Source organism: Scylla paramamosain, chromosome 10, assembly GCF_035594125.1.
Source record: "Scylla paramamosain isolate STU-SP2022 chromosome 10, ASM3559412v1, whole genome shotgun sequence".
Taxonomy (NCBI): domain Eukaryota; kingdom Metazoa; phylum Arthropoda; class Malacostraca; order Decapoda; family Portunidae; genus Scylla; species Scylla paramamosain.
Window position 1 is genome coordinate 23,929,432 of NC_087160.1, and position 22,500 is coordinate 23,951,931.

Below are 22,500 nucleotides of genomic sequence, written 5' to 3' on the forward strand. Positions count from 1 at the left end.
AAAAATGCTCTTTGCTGGAAGTGTTCACCGTGGCCCACTCGGCGCGACTGGACGAGCGGCGGCCGAGCTTTATGACTCACCATCAGCCAAAACTGAACGGTCCTACTGTGATAATAAATGAGTCATGTCTAAGACACATATATTATGATTACTTATTTCTTCCCAATTCTGTAATGGACAAATGGCGTGATATATTTGTTTCCGAATTTGTGTAGCTCTGGTTGCAGCTTGATGTTAATAATGGAACAAATTAAAGAAGGAAAAACAGAGGGACGGAGCTCAGTAGCACACAAAACGGTATCCCTGCAAGTTGTGCACTAATGTATTTAGCACATGGAGAGCGCGATCCAGAATCGGTTCAGTCAAGCCCTGCATTATTATAAGCTCTCATTATAAGCTCTATTGTGAGTGAGGAAGAGGCTCCCACCTCTGATGATTATTCCGCTTAAATAATCACATGTTGCCAGGCTTATGTTTGCGTCGAGTCACGAACATGATGAGTGAGTGAGGTATTTAACTTTCACTGCCTGAATGAACGTACCGGCTTTTGTCGTCACGATGAGTTATATAAAGCAAATCAATAAGTGTATACGAGTAGAAAAAAAAAAAAATGCGTGAGACAAATGCCGGCTCGTTGTTGTGAGTGAGAGGTGTGTGAAGGCAGGGAGCAGCTGTTGGTTCGATGTGTACTGTCAATGATAACAACAGCGGTAACAACACTACTAGTAGTTGTAGTAATGGATTGTTGTTGTTGTGGTTATTATTATTATTATTATTATTATCATTATTATTATTATTATTATTATTATTATTATTGTTGTTGTTGTTGTTGTTATTGTTGTTGTTGTTTTTGTTGTTGTTGTTGTTATTATTATTATTATTATTATTATTATTATTAGTAGTAGTAGTAGTAGTAGTAGTAGTAGTAGTAGTAGTAGTAGTAGTAGTAGCAGTAGCAGTAGTAGTAGTAGTAGTAGTAGTAGTAGTAGTGGTGGTGGTGGTGGTGGTAGTAACAATAATGGTAGTGTTAATAATAATATGGTCTTCTGAGTGTGCACAAGACTTTTGCTGCGTACGTAGGAGATGCTGCGTATTCCTGTAATCAGCGCTGGAGTAAAAGATGAAGGTTCCTGGAATAAGAAATAGTTATCTAGTAAAAGTATATTGACGATGAGGGAGAATATCTTTTCGAACAGTGGACCCTTGCATGCAGCTTGTGTGGCGATGATGAGCTGATGATGGCTAGGTGAAATATACGGTGCATCTTTGAGTAATAGACCTGGTGGGATCAGGATTGCAAATGAGGAATTGAGGAGTATATAGGATGAGACTCGAATACATTGGTGATGTGTTGAGGAGTGACAGGTGGAAGTGGAATCGGTATAAAGAAAGATTGTAAAGTCACGAATCCCATGTTAAATTGCTTATATTCAACTTGTATCTCCTCCCTCATTTATTGACCAATTTCTTTCATTCAAAAAATATTTTAATCAGGAAGGATAGGAGAATAAATCCTATCCCCTAATTTTTTGATACAATAGTAAACAAATATTTTTTAAGGTTCGGTAAAAAAAAAAAGAAAAAAAAAGCCAAAAATCAAAATTAACTCCAAACAACAATTCAGAGGGCAGGAATTCTTCTTCTCTCATAGTTTCATAAGCTGCAGTAGCCCATATTTGTGTAACAGGAATAGCAACGGAGGAGATAATTTTTATATGGCAAAATCCTCCATTTTGAGATATCAAGCGATAAAATTTGTTAGTGTAATTTACTTATTGCAGCTAGGGACTTGAAATTCTCAGGCTATATACATCAGGACATGTTAAAAAAGCAGACATAGTTTCGTTTAGTTACTCCGACTGGTTTTGTACACAGGCCTAAAGCGATTCATGATTTCACGCTTAATTAGCGATTTAGGTCGGGGAAACAAGAATTTTATTATATTTCGCCATTTTTCAAAGTAAAAACCAGTGTTTCACTGTTCAAAATGAATGAAACATTAATGCAATTTTTTATTTTTGTTATTTATTTATTTATTTATTTTTTTTTTATGTAGGAGGCACACCAGCCAAGAGCAACAAAAATCCATCAATAAAAAAAAAATGCTCATTGAAATACCGGTCCCCGAATAGGGTCCAAAGCGGCAGTCAAAATTTGAAGGATAAGTGTCTTGAAGGAATTCCAGCCATAGGAAGCTGGAAATATAGAAGCAAGCAGGGAGTTCCAGAGTTTACTAGGGATGAATGATTGAGAATACTGGTTAACTCTTGGATTAGAGAAGTGGACAGAATAGAGGCGAGAGAAGTCTTGTGCAGCGAGGCCGCAGGAGGAGGGGAGGCATGCAGTTAGTAAATTAGAAGAGCAGTTAGCATGAAAATAGCGGTAGAAGATAGCAAGAGATGCAATATTGCGGTGAGGAAAAAGAGGCAGAAGACAGTCAGTTAAAGGAGTGGAGTTAAGACGAAAAGATTTTGATTCCACCCTGTCTAAAATAGCGGTATGAGTGGAACCCCCACCAGACATGTGAAGCATACTCCATACATGGACAGGTAAGACCCTTGTACAGAGTAAGCAGCTGGAAGGGTGAGGAACACTAGCTGAGATGTCTCAGAACGCCTAACTTCATAGAACTTGTTTTAGCTAGAGATGAGATGTGGAGTTTTCAATTTAGGTTATAAGTAAAGGACAGATCGAGGATGCTCGGTGTAGAAAAGGGAGACAGTTGAGTGTCACTGAAGAAGAGTTGATAGTCATCTGGAAGGTTGTGTTGAGTTGATAAATGGAGGAATTGAGTTTTTGAAGCATTTAGCAATATTAAGTTTGCTTCGCCCCAATCAGAAATTTTAGAGAGATCAGAAGTCAGGCGTTCTGTGGCTTCTCTGCGTGAACTGTTTATTTCCTGATGCAGATACATTGATTATTTACTGGATTTACGTAGAAATAATTAAATATATTTATTTTTCGTATGTAAGTTAAAAATATTAGTTTTAGTTAAAATTTTCCATTCTTTGAGATACGTAGAGAGAGAACCGTAGATTTTTACAGGAAACAAAAGAAAATCAGACTACTTCAGAAAAAAATATGGGGGAAAAAAGAAAAAAAAAATGTCATATCTGTATCGCGGCGCGTAAAACCGGAGAAATTAATGACGGGAGGCCTCATTGCATAACGCAAATTTTTTTATCACAATGTTGCATATGCAAAAAAAAAAAAAAAAGCGGTAAAAATACAAAAAAATATAAGATTTTTTTTTTTCTTCGGGTCGCCTACTTACAATCTTCCCATAAGAGAAGGATTCAGGGCTCGTATTTTGAAAGACTGTGGTTCTCATTAGGACTGTCGGCAAAGGAAATAAAGGTATTTTTTCCCGTTATTACTGCAGGATCCTTGGTAAACTATCATTATAATTATGAAAACAGTATTGAAAACCACAATAACTTTCACTAACGTCTGTCTGAGATAGTTGCGCCAGGAAGGTAATATAATGAAATGGGTGAGCGATATGAATGTAATGTGGTTTAAGGTGACAAATTATTACAAAAAAAAAATTAAATCATTAAAAAGCTGATTGAATATTGTGTTGCAAAGAAAACAACAGTACATACAGAAGAGAGAGAGAGAGAGAGAGAGAGAGAGAGAGAGAGAGAGAGAGAGAGAGAGAGAGAGAGAGAGAGAGAGAGAGAGAGAGAGAGAGAGAGAATGTGCAATAATGATAATGATGATAGTATTGATAATAGTAATATTGATAATCTTGACAGTAGCAGCAGCAGCAACTATTATTATTATTATTATTATTATTATTATTATTATTATTATTATTATTATTAGTAGTAGTAGTAGTAGTAGTAGTAGTAGTAGTAGTAGTAGTAGTAGTAGTAGTAGTAATAGTTGTTGTTGTTGTTGTTGTTGTTGTTGTTGTATTAGCAGAAGTAGCAGTAGTAGTAGCAGCAGTGTTATTGGTGGTGGTGATGGTGGTGGTGTTGGTGGTGGTAGTGGTCTCAGGCAGGCACATCCCTTCTCTTTTATCGCTTTCCATGACGCCTCCAATAACCACTTCCGTCCTTACCTGTGTCCCTTATCCACTTAGGAGGGCGTTGTGAAAGACAGGGTATTGGTCCAGGTGTCAGGTGTGTTTGTTGCTTATCAGCTCATGAACACCTGTCCTCGTGCTAGATGAGAGAGAGAGAGAGAGAGAGAGAGAGAGAGAGAGAGAGAGAGAGAGAGAGAGAGAGAGAGAGAGAGAGAGAGAGAGAGAGAGATTTATACTAATTCATTTACTTTACTCTCTTTTTCATTTGATATATAGCTATACTTATAACGACAGTGGGCAAAAGGGTCGTTAGCGCAACACTGTTTGTGGAACATCGCTCGTTGGTATTACGTACAAGTCGCGCTGGCACTCAGGAGTGAAAGGAACAGTGGTGAGAGATATGATGGCGTCGCTTCACCTCGCAGTGCCATGATTCGCGGCCAGCCAAAATTCATTACGTACTCACTTCTGGCCTGACTGGTAACGTTTCATTCTCATGCCATCCTGACACTTCTGACAACGGTTAGCACCTCTTGCGAATTATTATTCTTGTATTTACATAAAATTTTCATTGTTTTCGTGGAACTGCAAGGCTGGGTGCGGCATCCACCCAGACAACCACTCTTTAACCTGATAAATGCCACTTCTAAACAAGCAACCTTTGTGATTAATGTAAGCTCATGGAAATATTTATCGTGTAGTTCATGACATTTTTAAAATTGATAGATGAATAACAATAAGGAAAGAACACTTCTAAAATGGAGCTTATTTGTCTACCGTCGAAAGTGGATCCTGACAGCAGCAACAGCCCTAAATGTTTGCCAACGGTGGTTTCGTTACTTGTATTCCACTGTTTTGACAGATGTTTGATTCTTGATAATTTAAGCAGTGAAGATTACCTTCTCAGGTGAACATACTTGAGTGGGTGCAGTAGAGTCGTGGCGGCGCGTGGCTTAGTCATCGGAAAAGTTCATCTCAAGCCTCATGCAGTCAATTCCAGTAATTTCTTTCAATATGAAATACGATAGTTGTATAATTAGCGAGTCTCATCTAAGTTATAGCAAATTACGATTTTATGTAGTATCATTCTTTTTGTTTACTACTCCTCTATTTGCTACAATTGCTGGTAGCTGGATTTGACGTTTTGCTTTGTGTTAATTTGTGATATCACTTATGCTGTTCCAGTCTGCGAATATGATCAACCATCGGCTCGAGAATTACTGAATGCAATGATTACTATGGCCAGCACTGTGTCCGATGTACAGATACTCACGAAAGTACTGCAACGAAAAAGATACCAAACAATATATATATATATATATATATATATATATATATATATATATATATATATATATATATATATATATATATATATATATATATATATATATATATATATATATATAATTTTTTTTTTTTATTATTCTTGGATAAAGATGATGTTAGCATGATGAATGTGAATGTGAAATGAGGATCCCATGGAAGGGACGGGACAGACGAGTGTATAGGCTTATGCTTAGACCACTTCGTCAAGGTGGTGAGACCTCTGTTGTTTGGTATCTTTTTCGTTGCAGTAAGTTAATGCTCCCTCTCTGCCCACACAGGATGCAGAGGACGTTCTACCCGAAGGAGCAGTTCAGCAGATACCGGCGGAACTACCTTGATGACGAGTAAGTCGCCGCTCGTATGGCGCTGGCAGTAAAGGGAAGGGCAACTAACTTACATTTTTTTTTTTTTGTGATCGTGTTAAAATGAAGATATTGGCATGATGGAAAACGAATGTGAAATGAGAATACCATGGGTGGGACAGAACAGACAAGCATCTCGAGGGTCTTGCTAACAGTCTTTCATACAGGTCATCGCCGTTCCCAGGCTATCCTGGGTTCTCTGGAACGGCAGCCTTCAGGGGGGGAAAAGGTGGAAGAAAAGGTGGACCACGAGTTGGAACTGGATCCAGGGGCTTGCCTTCCTTCCCCGGCTTTGGAGAAGGACCTGGTGCTTTCCTGGAGGAGGCCACAACGGAGCGGATTGCGCCAGATGATGACAGCTTGGCAACCTTCAAGTTCAACGGTTTGACAGATTTCAACTCTCTGCTGGGAGTTCCTGGGGGACCCCGACCGCCTGGTGCCAGTCAGGTCAGTACCTCTGGCTCTTCCTTCGGTTTCCCTGGTGGCTCCTCCAACACCTTCGGCAATCGTGACTCTCCTGGGTTCTTTGCTCCTGGAAATACCTTTGACACACGACCGCCGGCAGGGAGGCCTGGAGTACCGGGATCTGCTCGTCCCAGTGGCACCGTAGAGGGAGGAACGTCTGTCTTTACTGGGTCTGGTCAGGGTGGCGTGTTGCGCCTTCCTTCCACGGGACCTAGTTCCACTCGCTTCGGCGGATCTCAGAACTCATTTTTCGGTGGAGTAGGTGGTGGAGCCCCGCCTAACAGGTCCCCGAACTCCAACAGCTTCATGAACCCCTTCCTGTCACCTTTTCCTGGATCTAATACCGGCTTTAATAACCAAGGCGGCAGTCCCTTTGGTTCACCAGGCACTGGGCCTTTTGGACCTCCTGACACTGGTAATCGATTACCCCCAACTGGAACTGGGACTTTCAAGTTTCCAACTGATGTAAAGTTCTCTAACTTATTATCTCAGGGACTTGGTGATCCCTTGGATGGAGGACCTTACAGCATTCCCGATGAATTCAGGGCCTTGTTCGCTGACCTCTCCACTACCGTCAAGTAAGTTATTTTCCACCTTGACTGTCTCACTCTTTCTTTTCCTGTACTCCACCAATACCTTTCCTCTTCCGTACTCCTGATTTGTTTAATGTAATTTTTCTTTGTTCCCGAAATGTGTACCTTTATTTTCTGATTTCCTTTGTTTCTATCTCACTTTCCTCAGGCCGCCTCTGAGAGTGACTTCAGCAGAAGACACCGACAGAGTGTTTCCAGGCAATAACGAACGCGAACTGGAAAACGAAGACGAGGACTACGAGGAAGGACATGAAGACGTTTTGCGTGAGAGAATACCACTCAAGAGCAACTACCGGCGACCTCTTGAGCCCAACCGAGGTATTGACCTAAGTCATGTCATGTTGTGACATTGTTCTAACCTTGTCTTAGGCTCTCTTCACCCTCTCACCCATTGTCATGCCTTCACACAAGATTACTGCTCCATTCGTAGCGTCTTACATGCACCTTCATTATGAGAGACTTAGACCATTGTCTTCCATTTTCCAACAAAGTTTAAGAGAGGAAAATATTGAAAAGTAGGAGAAATATGGTAACAATAGAAACTTAGGAATATCGATAGAATTTTAAATGCATATTTTCTATCAAACACACACACACACACACACACACACACACACACACACACACACACACACACACACACACACACACACACACACACACACACACACACACACACACACACACACACACACACACACACACACACACACACACACACACACACACACACACACACACACACACACACACACACACCAAGCATCCAATACCTGAGCTTCAGCACTGAATGTGAACCTGGACTCCCGTTCATTCCCTCTCCTTCACTCTCCCTTCCATTTCCCTGTGAAATACTACATTCTTAAAGATATATTCGCAAGCACATTCAACTATTGATATTGTTGGCAATTTACACATGAATATCCATCCATTCCTCCATTCATACCCACACCCATCAATCAATCCTCCATTCCTCTCTCTGAAGTCTGCAATACCGAGCCCTCCCCGCCGCGCAATGGAAGGATCGACTGCTCCTCTTACTCGGGCTGCCGCGCCGTTTGTGAAACCCGCTACCAGTTCCCGACGGGCGAGCGCCGCTTCTTCCTAAGGTGTGACGACGGCGAGTGGGTGGTTGCAGGCGGTAGCCGAGGCGAACACATGCCCGACTGTGAACGTGAGTGCTGTGCGGGGTTTGTCTCTTGGTTAATCTGCGCGTCTGTCTGTTTGTGTTGGTCTCTGCGTTCATCAATCTTCTCAACTCATTTGTGTCGGCTGTCCGTTTATTCCAGACCTTGCTCTTGCCTTACAGAAGCGCCGTGTCCCTGCAAGCGTTGGTGACCATGGAATGTTTCTCCTTTCTCTCTTTCTCTGGTCATTTGCAGCAGCTGTCCTCCTCCCACTGTTCTTGCTGTTCTATCCACGTATTTCTTTCTTTTGTCTGCCCCTTGCTCTTCTTTTTCTGGTAAAACGCGTCCCTTCTCCCCATCTAATCCTCACTCTGCCCTGCTTGCTTTCATCATTCCTATTCGTAGGTTATTATTTTACTTTAGTTATCCACCTGTTTTCTGTTTAGCGCATGACGTCGTATTATATTAAATCTGCATTTAGTTGAGCCATTATCGTTGCTTATTCGTATAAACTTGGACAATTGAATGCAGTTACGAATCAACTGAGACGAGTCATATTTTCAATGTCTGTCCGTCCTCAGCTATCTGTCGGCCGCCCTGCCAGAACAACGGCATCTGCCTGGCGCCCAACAAGTGCCAGTGCCCCGACAACTGGGAAGGCCTCACTTGCGAGACGCCCAAGCCCCCGCCTCGCCAGGAGTGCTCCATGAAGCCTCCGACTCCCGCCAATTCTAAGATCTTCTGCGGCAACAAGTGAGTCTTCCATGGGATCACCCGTCTCCACCACGCCCTCCTTCATCTTGCTTGTCTGTATCATCATCATTGTCATCATCATCATCGTCATCATCACCGTCATCGTCATCATCGTTTTCTGAGTGTGTCAGTGCAACATTCCTTTTTAAAAGAGCTCTAAATGTTAAGTACGACCATAGTAATAAAAGGATTAGTTAACCATCCTCCTCACCTTCCCTTTTTAACTCCAGCTTCATTCCCAATCACACTTCTCGCCCCACCACCCGGAAAATTCCCCTGCTCACTCATTTCCTTCCCCTGGTCAGTGAGTGCAACGCACGGTGCCATGAGGGTTACCAGTTCGCTGAGGGCATGACGCGGCTTTCCTTCATGTGTGAGGACGGCGACTGGGTCATCAGGCACGAGTTGTTTGCTGGCACCAACCCCGACTGTGAACGTGAGTACTGTCTTGGTGTGTCTTGGTGGGGAACCTCGACAAATAGTTTCGTTCTTAGCCAGTCACTTAGCCTTGGAGACTACACACACACACACACACACACACACAGTAGTAGTAGTAGTAGTAGTAGCAGTAGTTTATTGCCAAAAACACAATTAATACAAAAAGTTACAATTTCATTTTTGTCCATCTTTAAGAAATAAAAAAAATAAATAAAAAATAAGTAAATAAATAAATAAATGAAAAATAACGTCTTTTAGAAGGGCAATAGCGGAACTCAAGCCAAACATTAGAATAAAAGGAACACTATAAAATTCCACACACACACACACACACACACACAAATCTTAATAAAAACTAAAACCCATAAATGTAAAAAGCTAAAAACTGAACACACACACACACACACACACACACACACACACACACACACACACACACACACACACACACTAATGCAACACTTTCCTTTCTTCAGCCATCTGTGATCCTGCGTGTCTGAATGGAGGCAGCTGCATTGCTCCTGACTTGTGCCAGTGTTTAGAGGACTACCGTGGGGATTACTGCCAGTACCGTGAGTATTCTGAGAGAGAGAGAGAGAGAGAGAGAGAGAGAGAGAGAGAGAGAGAGAGAGAGAGAGAGAGAGAGAGAGAGAGCGTAGGTGAGATCCTTATCATCGTCCCCATTCCCTTACGTATCCTTCGCATCTTCCCTTTCTTACCCTTTCTCCAACTCTCGTTCCTCCTGCGTTCAAATTTACCTTCCTTCAGCAGTTCCTTGATCTCACTTACAGCCACGCTTTGTATTCTGTTCTGCTCTGTTCCCTTGCTATTCACGTCTCTTTTAGCATCTCCTCTTTATCGCAGTTGCATCATTCATCCTCATCCATTTCCTCATTTTACTCTCTTCCAACTTTTGTCTCGCTTCTTTAATTTCTACTTTTCTCTTTCTCTTGTTTTTTCTTCTTTTCTTTCTTTCTTTCTGTCTGCCTTTCTTTCTTTCTTTCTTTCTTTCTTTCTCTCTTTTTTTCTTTCTTTTTCTTTTTTCATTCTTTCTCTCTCTCTCTCTCTCTCTCTCTCTCTCGCTCTCGTTACTGGTCTTATCTTCGTTTCATCTCCTTCCACTGTCTCCTCACGCGTTCCTTCTCTCTTCCCCTCTCTGCAGCGATCAGTAACTGTGATCCCAAGAAGATGGGTTTCAACGGAGGCCACAACTGCTCCGGCAAAGACATGGTGTTCGGCTGTCAGCTTTGGTGTCCACCCCCGGTCCAGTTTGAATTTCCCGCCGCCGAATTATACAGCTGTGATTATGCAACGAGTATCTGGTCCCCGTCCCCCATACCCATGTGCGACTACGGTGAGTGTGTGAGTGAGTGAGTGAGTGGGTAGGTGTGTGAGGGGCTGGGTAAGGTTGTGTGTGGGGGGAAATATCAAGAAGAGGGAGATTATTTTTGTTATTTTACTGACTTTTCTTCTCTAAATCCAAAGCATGAGAGAAAAGAATGTGTGTGTGTGTGTGTTTGTGTGTGTGTGTCCGTTCATGTATCTCTTCATTCCCCAGAGGCCCTGCGAGAAATAGAGGAGAGCAACAACCCACCTTCCATAGAACACGAGGGATTAGTGGGTGAACATCGGCCCACAGCACCGCCTATAACAGACGCTCCTCCACCGGCCGTCAGGAAATTCCCGGGCACCTGCTTCACCTGGTCCAACTCCCACTACAAGACCTTCGACGGCAAGGTGTACAGGTAAGTCGCCGCTTATCAGAGCATACAGGTAAAGGAGTAAAGCTCAAGAGGCACATCCTAGGTACTGGTTTTCATCACTGTCTTCATTTCCGGCTACTTATACTGGACCATATTCTGAAACACTCCTGCTTCCGCACCTCCACTGCATTCGAAAGGCTGCATTTGAAGTTACACGGATCTATAAGAGTGTTTTTATGGCTCTAGCGGCACATTAACTAGATTTCTACATTGTTAACAGAAGAAACAGTCTTGAGAACCCGGCTAGTAATCTCTGTGGCCTTTGAATATAGTCATGGTGAGAGAGCAAAGCGTTCCAGAATGCAGGCCTCTGTACTTTTGAAGAGGGAATGGAGTGAGTGTGGTTAGGTGAATCATGAGCCGCATTGCAAAGCTGAATGAAAGTATACATTTTTTTTTCTTTTAATGTAGGAGGGACACCTGCCAAGAGCAACAAAAAATATAAGAAAAGAAAAAAATAAAAAGACCCACTGAGGTGCCAGTCCCCAAAGAGTCAAAAACGTCATTAAAAATTAAAGGATAATTGTCTTGAAACCTCCCTCTTGAAAGAGTTCAAGTCATAGGAAGTAGGAAATACAGAAGCAGGCAGGGAATGCCAGAGTTTACCAGAGAAAAGAATAAATGATTGAAAATACTGGTTAACTCTTACATTAGAGAGGTGGACAGAATAGGGGTGAAAGAAAGAAAAAAATCTTGTGCGCAGCGAGGCCACAGGGGGAGGGAAGGCATGCAGTTAACAAGATCAGAAGAGCAGTTAACATGAATATATCGGTAGAAGATAGCAAGAGCGATGAGAAAGAAGCTGAAGACAGTCAGTTTTAATATGTGTGCCTTTATTGACTTATTTTTTAATCTCCAGTTGTTTGTTATGCTCTGTCTTTTATATAGGTTTTCTGAGTAAGGGAATTGACATGTAATAGATGTTAATCGAACACACACACACACACACACACACACACACACACACACACACACACACACACACATACTGACTCTTTATCTCCACAGTTTCGAGAGCACCTGCCCCTACACACTCCTGAGGGACGTGACTCACGGCACCTTCAGCGTCAACCTGCGCAGCACTCCGAACTGCGAGGGAGTGTCTTGCAACAGAACCATCCAAATGTTCCTCGAGGATGAAGAGTACGTTCTTGGACTTTCAGGTAAGTTGAGTTTTTGTAACGTGTTGGTTAACCCTCGGGTGAATGAAAACGGGAAAATAATCTTTAGTTCCCCTTCGTCAGATATCCCTTTTCTCATGGAACTAAAACGTATTTCATCACGTTGTAACTCATTGATACTTAGTTATTTTTTCATGATACAATAAAACTAATGTCCCACCTGTTACGTCTACTGTCAGGCGAGTAATAGAGAGACTCCTCAGTCACTCGATCCACACAGATGTCCCTAACTATTCACATTCCTGCAGAGAATGGTGAGCCGAGCCTCGAATATAAGGACACGAGCCTGGCTATCCCGGGACACATGAACGGCGTGGTGTCTGAGCGGGTGGCCCACTTCGTTGTCCTCAAGGTGTCTGGCCTCGGCCTCACCCTCAAGTGGGACATGAAGGTGTGTAAACTTACCTTGATTGTTTCTGACCATTTCACAAAGTATATCTTTGGCTCCTCACTCATAATGTGACCAAGGTTTTAAGAATTCTGAAAACATACGAAAAGCAAATTCTGGATCAATGTGATGAACAGAAATGTAATAATAAATTACTGCAATCTCCTGCGCCTCAGAACCTGGTGGTGGCGGACGTAAGCGAGGTTTTGTGGAACAGGACTGGAGGTCTGTGCGGCCAGCGGGATGGCAACCAGGACAATGACTGGAGCTACCCTGATGGCTCCACTGAGTACAGCCTCAGCGCCTTCGTGCAGGGGTGGCAGGCCAAACTCATCGGAGGTGAGCGTGTGTGGAGAAATCTTTTTGCTTCTTACTTTGTGGTTCTACTTGTCGAGCAAGGATGAGAGCCCACTGCTGCCTTGAGAAGTGCTGTCTTGTAAATGTGATCTTCACCACTTATTTACTTACTTTGCTACTGTTGTTATCATTCTACTGATGTCTGTTTAGGCTGCACAGCTTTGTTTTCTATAAATCAGCCAATTAAAAAATAAAATGATCACTACCAAATATTTGTTCTCCTAAGTGACGAGACTCATTTATAATCTGAATGTCCTTTTAGCCTTGGCAATGCATTATCGTGACACATCCCTCTCTGCCTGAACAGAACGTTGCCTGGACCAGCCACACGTCAGACACCCCTGCAGCCGCCCCTCACCCACAGACCCTGCTGTTACTTTCTGCTCCCGCCTCCAAACTGACCCGAAGTTCGCCGACTGTCGCCAGGTGAGAAAATCAGCCGTAAACATTTTTTTTTTTTCATTTGTCCGGCTGCTTCATAGATCACACACACACATACACACACCTGATAATGTACATGTGTGTGCAGGTGGTGGACGTGGAGCCGTTCGTGAGAGCGTGTCGCTGGGATTACTGCAGCTGTCGGAGCCAGAACCGAGAGGATTGCGCCTGCAGTTCCTTGGAAGCCTTCTTCAGGGAGTGTGCCAGTGTTGGTGTGACTATATCCGGCGGCTGGCGTTCCCAGGATCTCTGCCGTAAGTCTGAGTGGCGGACACGGCGCAAGAATGATGTTGTGAAATAAAAGTCTTAAGATATGTGAACCATTCTATTCTAATTTTCATTTTATATCTACTTTTATCATCAAATTATCTAACCTAGTCCAGTGCAGGACACAAATATGTCCATAAGGCGTAGTGTTTGCCTTCCCACTCCACGGTAATGGACACCCAGGGAGAGAAACTGAACAGATGAGCACTTCACAGAGTGTATTATAATCCCTCACTTCTCGCACAGCAGTGTTGCACGTGACACAGACACGCATTAGCACCATTTCTGTTCCTTTCTCCCCCGCAGCTATGACATGTAGCAATGGCAAGGTGTACAACCCCTGCATGTCAGCCATCCAGGCGCGGTGCGGACAGCCAGCGGAGACCGTGCAACCAGACTTCTGTGTGGAGGGCTGTGACTGTCCTCCAGGGCTTGTCCTCCATGGTGATGTCTGCGTCCGGTCTGAAGACTGCCCTTGTACCTACCACGACAAGGAGTACAACGCTGGCGACAACATTCCCAACGATTGCAACTCCTGGTGAGTGGCGTCACCCACGCCTTGCATCACACGCAGGACAAAACACCTTTGTTGTAACGACGCACTCTCTTCCACACCTCTCATCAGTCATGTTTCCCTATAACGCTGATAACTTGCCTACCCTAATGCAGCTCGTTTTGAGATACGCGCACTTGCAAACGTTATGTGAAGTTTGGATGAGTTTCCCATAAAAAAAATTACTGTGCAGAGAAAATGAGTTTCAAGGGACACTTAACTGAAGTCAGTTTCAATCGGTATCTCCTACTCTGCTGGAGGGGAAAATATAAATCCCAAAATACACATTCAAGGAAATGCGTCCTTCGTTCACCACATCAATATTAGAATCTCCAAAGCAATATGATAGTTTTACAGCGATTAGTTAACTATTTACACGGAGTCGCGTTTAAATCGCTAGCTGAGAAGCAGAGGCACTCATAATAGCTACCTACAGAGGTGTTAACATCATGAATACAGGAGATGAATGGTTGAAGAAAGGGCAGTAACACTGCTATCTTACCTTCGCAGGAAACTGTTCAGAGCAGTATTAAGGTTCTCATGCACGTACTCGCATTTCGTTGTGTTATCGTGTAATATTAATACGCCACTGAGTGTTTGAGAGTGAAAATATACACTGTATCCTCTATTAGGACGTCATTTCCTGTTTTCAAGTGTAGACCGATATCGGATAAACCGTGTATTCTATTTATTTATTTAATTATTATGTTCTTGTCCTAAAGCCCAGGTAAGCAACTTTAATTCCTCTGTGTGGAAGGTTGAATGGTCGTCCCTTTATAGTTATTATTGGAGGCTCAGGTGGCCGCCTCCCGTCATGGTGGCGCTGGCAGGTTTTAACAATGGACACGTATTAAGGTGCGCAGAATAATAACACAAGAATGATAAACATAATAAGGAAATCTGTACGTAGTTCTTGAGCCTATGATGTTCTTTGTTATTCGCACACCACTTTTGTTTTTTATTTGATTATTTATTACATTTTTATCTTTTCTTTATTTTTTATTAATTATTATTATTATTGTTATTATTATTATTATTATTATTATTATTATTATTATTATTATTATTATTATTATTATTATTATCATTATTATTATTATTATTTTCATTTGTTTATTTATTTATTTATTTTATTTTATTTTATTTTTTTGAGTGATCGACTTGTAAAACTCCTTTGAAAAATTCTGTGCCTCATATTATTTTCCTATCCTTCGTGTCCTCCACGCAGCACGTGTCTCGGCGGCAAGTGGGTGTGCACGGAGATCAAGTGTGGCTCTCGGTGTGCTGTGGTGGGCGACCCTCACTACACAACCTTCGACGGCCGACGCTACGACTTCATGGGCAAGTGTTCCTACTACCTGGTGCAGGCTGCGGGCGTGAGCATCGAGGCTGAGAACACACCCTGCGCTGGCTCCATCTCCGAGGTGAGTGTGCCTGTGTGTTTACCTCGCTGCTCTACACAGGATAAGGATTCCGTATTCTGAAACACTTTGGGCATTCATGAGGACTATTTTCAGAGCACACAGATGATTAGTTGGGTTCTATTGAGTGATTTTGTTACTGATGACGCAGAATCCCTGTTAAATTGTCACCAGAATCATAAAAGGACTCTTGAAAACCTTTATAACTTTCACTGTTCAAAATGGTCAAGGTGAGACTCCCAAGTGTTTGAGAATGTGGTGCCTGCTGCATTCGTTTAGTCCTGTCTTCGTATTTATATTTATCGTTTTTCCTTAATTTGATGCACTTACCTTGCTTCACCTCTACTCAGTTCCAGATACATACCAGCTACATTCGTTTGATCCTGTCTTCGTATCTGTATTAATCGTTTTCCTGTGTTTGATGTACTTTCCTTCCTTCTATCATCTCGTCTACTCATCTCCAGCAGATACCTATTTGTATTTCTTTTAAATATTCTAGCTTCGTTTGTTTGGTTGTATCTTCTTTTCTATATCGATCGTTTTCCTTTATTTCATGCACACTTTCCTTGCTTCTATGGCCTCTTTCTGTACAGGTTGAGGTACCATTTTTTTTTTTTATAATATTCTAAAATCCAGCCTTTCCTAGTTTCTGTTTATCTTCAGTATCTACCTCCCTTTGTTCCTGGAAGAGTGAATCTGTGATGTGTGACTTCTAATACAGTAGTGTGTGTGTGTGTGTGTGTGTGTGTGTGTGTGTGTGTGTGTGTGTGTGTGTGTGTCGTGAGGGCCTTCTTGGTCTTAATTGGTCTGGGAACCCGGTACAGTACTAACATAAGGGCATCTGGTGGGCTGAGGTTGTTGTTGTCGGTTGGTCTTCCTCTCTTTTCACTCTCCCACGATAACCACTAAACTCTTCCCGCCCGCATGCTCCCCCGCGTCAGGCAGTCAGTCAGTCAGTTAAGCCTCCCATACGCCACAAACCCGCTTCTCTCCGTTCACATTTACCGCAGTACCTTCATCTTCCCTACCTCCTCCTTCTCCTCCTCATCTTTCTCCTCTTCGGCCAATGCAACCATATAATCCGTTTTTTCTTTTTCTTTTTTTTCTTTTTTACGTATTATATCAATCAGTTAATAATTCATTCATTTAATCAATTAGCCGGTCAGTCAGTCAGTTAGTCAGTCAAGTCAGTCGATCATTCCGTCAATCCTTCTCCTCATTTTTTCATCTAGTTTTCTTAAACGAATGAACATAGATGAAAGATAGGAAGATTAAGAGAGAGAGAGAGAGAGAGAGAGAGAGAGAGAGAGAGAGAGAGAGAGAGAGAGAGAGAGAGAGAGAGAGAGAGAGAGAGAGAATAGCTAAGAAACCTGCTCAAAATTATTAAATATGTTTGACTTTCTAAAGACTCTCTCTCTCTCTCTCTCTCTCTCTCTCTCTCTCTCTCTCTCTCTCTCTCTCTCTCTCTCTCTCTCTCTCTCTTCATGGAAGAGGAAAAGAGACACACAAACACACAAATTCCTTTATTTATTGATGATTTTCACAATAATTCGCGTGCGTCCCTAAACAGATGAATTAATAGATACGAATATAAAAATAAACAGATGGATAAATGGATGGAGGGAAAATAGATAGATAGATAATAGACAGAAAGGCGAAACACGTAGATCAGCTGATAAATATATGCTTTCGTCATAAACACAAAGCAAGAGACGGACACGTGTCGCCCAAACAAAGGCAGTGTCCAAAGTAATCAAGATGTAATGTACGGTACACATACCCATTGTTACAAAGAGTCACTAGTGTGTACATATTGCAGGCCGTTAAGTACACACACACACACACACACACACCTGGCCCAAGTCAAATCACGAGTGTACACATGTATGTAAATTACGTGTACGTATACATATATATATATAACGATACATACACGTACATCATACCCTTACAAGAGCGTACGTAACATATATATACTGACGAACAAGCCTAATTAACAAACAACAAAGAAAAGAGACCTGGAGGTTAATATTGAGCCCTTAAAACGATAAAAAGAACGAGAACTTTCATGTACAAAGGTGTAGCAAGTGCAGAGAGAGAGAGAGAGAGAGAGAGAGAGAGAGAGAGAGAGAGAGAGAGAGAGAGAGAGAGAGAGAGAGAGAGAGAGAGAGAGAGGATGCAGGAGGTAAGAGGAGGTTAGGTCGTCAGAAGAACACGCTCAGTAGTCGTTTGAGGGTCAGGGAGGGTCGTGGGGGAGGTTCGTGAAGGGTGAGGATAGATTTACTCCGAGTCTTCAGTTTACTCCTCATGGTCCGACTCGAGGAGGAAAAGGACGAGGAGGACGAGGACGAGGACGACGAGAAGGAGGAGGAGGAGGTGGTGGAAACGCTAGCTAAGTCCGTGGTGGAAGAGGCTCTCCGTAGCGTGGGGAAGGAGGAGGAGAACAGGGAGGAGGTGGAGGCCGCGGAGAGTGTGCCCGTGAGCTTACTGTAGGAAGTGAAGGAGGAGGAGGACTTGTGATTGTCGGCCTTAACTCCTCCTCCACCTCCTCCTCCTTTCCTTCTGCCTCCTCTCCGTCGGTATACCAGCCACTGTGTGATAAGGGCGCCGCTCTGTCCGCACACCCATGAAGACCTGTAGGAGTGGCAGAAGGAGGAGTATGAGGAGGAGGAGGAGGAGGAGGAGGAGTCACTTTAATAATAATGAAAAGTAAGAGTACTACTACAACTAATAGTATGGGTATGTGTTTAAAGATTTTGTGGTCAGTAATATTGCATTGGTTCTAATGGTGTTGATATAAGTAATGGTGGTGATGGTAATATTGCTGCAGAAGTGATAGTAACTAATGTTTGCTGCGTGATTGTGAGGGATTGTGTAGATCATAACGGTTAGTACTGTATTACTGCACACACACACACACACACACACACACACACACACACACACACACACACACACACACACACACACACACACAATAACAAGTTCAGTCATTACCTTATCAGAAATTTTACCTTCATCAACGGAACAGTAATCCCTCCCCATCTCTCTCTCTCTCTCTCTCTCTCTCTCTCTCTCTCTCTCTCACCTGACGGTCGGCGTGTACCCCTTATCGGCCAGAGTACTAAGAGCGGCGTGGGCCGGGGAGAGGCTGGGGTCACTAGGCGGGGTGGGCGTCACTTGGGCGTCGAGGGCGGCGTGGGCGGGGGCAGGAGCGGGAAGCAGATGGTCGTTAGGGAAGATGCGCCCCAGTTCATCCCTCGGGCCATGCACCACCACCTCCCGGAGACGAAGGGCACTGCGTCCCACCACCACCAGTGTGCTGCCCTGTCTCTGTGGTGGTGATAGAGCGGTGCTAGTAGTGATGGATGTAGTAGTAGTAGTGGTGGTGGTGGTGGTAGTAGTAGTAGTAGTAGTAGTAGTAGTAGTAGTAGTAGTAGTAGTAGTAGTAGTAGTGGTGGTGGTGATGGTGGTGGTGGTCGTGGTGGTGGTGGTGGTAGTAGTAGTAGTAGTAATAGTAGTAGTACTAGTCGTAGTAGTGGTAATAGTAGTAGTAGTAATAGTAGTAGTAGTGGTAGTAAGTAGTAGTAGTAGTAGTAGTAGTAGTAGTGGTATCATCTTTATCATTATCATCATCATCATTATCATCACGACTATTGTAATTTCACACACACACACACACACACACACACACACACACAACACACACACACACACACACATCACCTGTAGCTATACCTGTGTGGGAAAATAAATCAATTCGTACACAGGGAAAATACGAAGGCACGATGCTACTTATATTGCATTTCTCTCTCACACACACAAAAAAAAAGAAATAATAATAATAAAAATAAAACGAACAAGGAAAATACAACATTACGATTAAAATAACTTTGTAAAGATTGATAGAAGAAATAGAAAGGAAAGGAAGACGTTGGTGAAAGTTAATGAGGCACCTGGTTAATTTAGAGTGGATGTTCATGTTTTGAAAGTGTTGAACAGAGAGAGAGAGAGAGAGAGAGAGAGAGATGAGGGTTAGGGGAAACCTGTATCTGAATTTACTATCACGGAAGAGACAGAAATTAACAAGCAAATATTTTCCTTCTTTATAAACAGGAAAGTGAACGGAAAGTGTATGTGTGTGTGCGTGTGTGTGTGTGTGTGTGTGTTCGCTGGCCAAAATTTGTATGTAGCACAGGGGATTGAAAGCCATGAACAAACACACACACACACACACACACACACATACGAAATAAAAACAAACACAATTACTCTCAATAATGAACACAACGACAAGAGTTTCTAAGCGCAGGAAATGAAACCGCAGAACCATCTTACAATACCCATGTTTGTTAAGAATGAACAACACAACCGTGACAGACAGTGCCGGCGAGTCTTGAGCATCGAGGCCACGCGGAGAGGAGAGAAGGGGAGGGGAAGGAAGGGTAGGAGAGGAGAGGAGGAGAAAGGGGAGAGGAGGAGAGGGGAGGGGAAGAAGAGTACGTACTTCTCTTGCCGTAAACCAGTGTCCGTGAACGCGCTGCAAAAGACTGTCCGTGACGCAACCCAGAGAGAGAGAGAGAGAGAGAGAGAGAGAGAGAGAGTGTGAGAGAGAGAGAGAGAGAGATGAGAGAGAGAGAGAGATTATTTACAACTAGTTTACAATGATTAAAACAAAGAAAAATAATGAAGTTCATGTGAAATATTAGTCCGTTGAAGCGAAACTCTTTTAGGGAACAGATTCATAAACAATTTGAGCGTCAAGGAGTCGTAGTTGAGAGAGAGAGAGAGAGAGAGAGAGAGAGAGAGAGAGAGAGAGAGAGAGAGAGAGAGAGAGAGAGAGAGAGAGATGAGCAGCTACGTAGTTTTGCATTGTAGTGTTCTGTGTTCTCACGTAGCCACCCCTTTACCTGAACGACTTACGCTCTACAAGGGGTGACGGGGGGAAGATAGGAAAGACGCACAGGTGTTAGAGAGGAAACCAATGATGAACACTGCAAATCACACGATTCCTTGTGCTTCAACCTCGTGTTGCTTATTGGCAAGATTTTTTTTTTTTTCGTCGGGAATGTTTAGTGAAAGTTCTTCGTCAGCGAAATTAGAAAGAAAATGTTAAAGACGAAGAGAAATAAGCAAATTGCCATCCGCTGAATATTCCTTAGCAATACGTGAAAAATTTTATACACACATTTTCAGACAAGATTGCTTTTTTTTTTTTTTTGGAGTGAAGGGAATAACTAGTGAAAGTTCGTCAGTTATCAGCTGTTTAAAAAGTGTTGATGAAGTGACACACTTTACTCGCGGTTTACAGAAGGACAGACAGACAGACTTCTCATAAAGTATTAAAAGATCCGATTACCGGAGTAACCCACATAAACCATCTGAATGCGGCAGTTTATTATGAGATGCAGTCGGCAATCTTCGTGATCAAGACAAACTAAACAACATAAGATAAACACGAAATCAGGAACTGCCTGTTGTAGGTCAGCTTGCCTTTTGTTTATTGTAGTCTCATTATTTTTCTTACTTTTCTGTGCCATTAACTCTTTCACTACGATATGGAATAATTCACAGCACTAAAGTCAATGTATAGAACCTTTTAGTGCGTCTACAGAAAGGGGGATGAAAAGAGTAGATAATCCAGCGTCTAGCCAGTATTATGCTCAGAGGTAGCTGTAGAAAAGTAATAAATGCTTTAGTTTGTAATTAAGGAAACATGCCAAGTAACAGTGAAAGATTTAAATCAAATCCGTGAATGGTAGTGACAGAATGACACTTGTGGCTTCACATTTGCGTGTGAAGTTAGGCGCTTTTGCTGAGGGAAAATAGAACTATGGGCACGAAACAAATGTGAAGTACTTGTGTCTCGTTCCCAGGTCCTCTCTTGCTCACTGGCTTGGGTGGCGTAGATAAATCTCTTTTCTTTCTTTCTTTCTTTCTTTTCACTTGTTCCTGTTTGTGTCAGCGATGTCTTGGAACACTCTAATCATGCACAGGACTATTTCAATCACAGAGGGAGAATCTAGCAATCAAGTGGCTCAAATTACGAGGCGGCAGTAGCTGTTTCTTAACCCTTTCCGCCAGACACTTCCTCCCATAATCACTTCACCACTTTTTTAAACTCTTACCTTTGTACTCCAGCCACTTATGTACTTTTGCAGCTTAAAAAGAACAAAAATTAAACTCTTATTCTCTCATCTCTCTCCGCGTGTCCATGTAAACGACTCAATTACAGCGCTGGGAATGATAACGAAGGACAACCGCGGCAGTAAAAAGGGTCAAGATGATTGCTATCTAAAAAAAATGTACATGATGGAGTTTAATAGGAGGAGAATGGTTTGGGAGGCAGGGCGGAAGCATGATTTTCAAGGGCAGACCTTATAAGGAGCCTGAATCTTGTACATACGGGGTCAAGGGCGGATAGGAATTAGTGGTTGCTTGATTATACTCATTACTGCAAGAGAGAGAGAGAGAGAGAGAGAGAGAGAGAGAGAGAGAGAGAGAGAGAGAGAGAGAGGAAAGAGAACGGAAAAGAAATGGAAGAGAAAGACAAATAAATTAAAAGAAAAAAACAAACAAATCATGCACCGATAATTAGTACTTTCTGATTGTCAAAAGTTACGAGAAAAGGAAAAAAAATATCGTACATGCAGGTTTTCATTTTCATTTTTTTTTTTAATCAGACATCATTTCTTACTTTGCCTGCCGAGAGATTTCCCGGATGTGGCACCAATCCGGACAAATCGCACCTAATTACACGCCTCGGGAGCAAGAAAGTAGAATAGAAAGAGGTCGGCGAATACCATGAGTAGTACAGAGAGAGAGAGAGAGAGAGAGAGAGAGAGAGAGAGAGAGAGAGAGAGAGAGAGAGAGAGAGAGAGAGCGTCACAATCCTTTCCTTTCATGAGCCGCCTTTTCTGTCATTCCTGAAGGGGATTAGAGGTGAATCAGGACCTTGTGAATGACTTGTGAATGAACAGCGGTCCCTTTGCACCAGCCGAGCCGCCTCCTCCTCCTTCGTTTCCGTCTCTA

At 42.7% G+C, this 22,500-nt stretch overlaps 2 protein-coding genes across 2 annotated transcripts in view; one reads left to right on the forward strand and one right to left on the reverse strand.

Moving 5' to 3' along the window:
* Positions 1–22,500, forward strand: part of LOC135104399 (uncharacterized) — a 127,193-nt gene that overhangs the window by 1,143 nt on the left and 103,550 nt on the right. The window contains exons 2-17 of the mRNA XM_064011800.1: positions 5,638–5,703; positions 5,889–6,764; positions 6,928–7,097; positions 7,765–7,953; positions 8,488–8,659; positions 8,965–9,095; positions 9,574–9,669; positions 10,260–10,451; positions 10,656–10,842; positions 11,869–12,023; positions 12,290–12,432; positions 12,606–12,768; positions 13,094–13,212; positions 13,316–13,481; positions 13,801–14,032; positions 15,276–15,471. Of these exons, the coding sequence (XP_063867870.1) occupies positions 5,638–5,703; positions 5,889–6,764; positions 6,928–7,097; positions 7,765–7,953; positions 8,488–8,659; positions 8,965–9,095; positions 9,574–9,669; positions 10,260–10,451; positions 10,656–10,842; positions 11,869–12,023; positions 12,290–12,432; positions 12,606–12,768; positions 13,094–13,212; positions 13,316–13,481; positions 13,801–14,032; positions 15,276–15,471 (3,253 nt within the window). The remainder of the gene's footprint in view (positions 1–5,637; positions 5,704–5,888; positions 6,765–6,927; positions 7,098–7,764; positions 7,954–8,487; positions 8,660–8,964; positions 9,096–9,573; positions 9,670–10,259; positions 10,452–10,655; positions 10,843–11,868; positions 12,024–12,289; positions 12,433–12,605; positions 12,769–13,093; positions 13,213–13,315; positions 13,482–13,800; positions 14,033–15,275; positions 15,472–22,500) is intronic.
* Positions 16,979–22,500, reverse strand: part of LOC135104400 (uncharacterized) — a 15,849-nt gene continuing 10,327 nt past the window's right edge. The window contains exons 5-6 of the mRNA XM_064011801.1: positions 18,557–18,801; positions 16,979–18,102 (exon numbers count right to left, since the gene is read on the reverse strand). Coding sequence (XP_063867871.1) covers positions 17,673–18,102; positions 18,557–18,801 — 675 coding nt within the window. The 3' untranslated portion in view covers positions 16,979–17,672. The remainder of the gene's footprint in view (positions 18,103–18,556; positions 18,802–22,500) is intronic.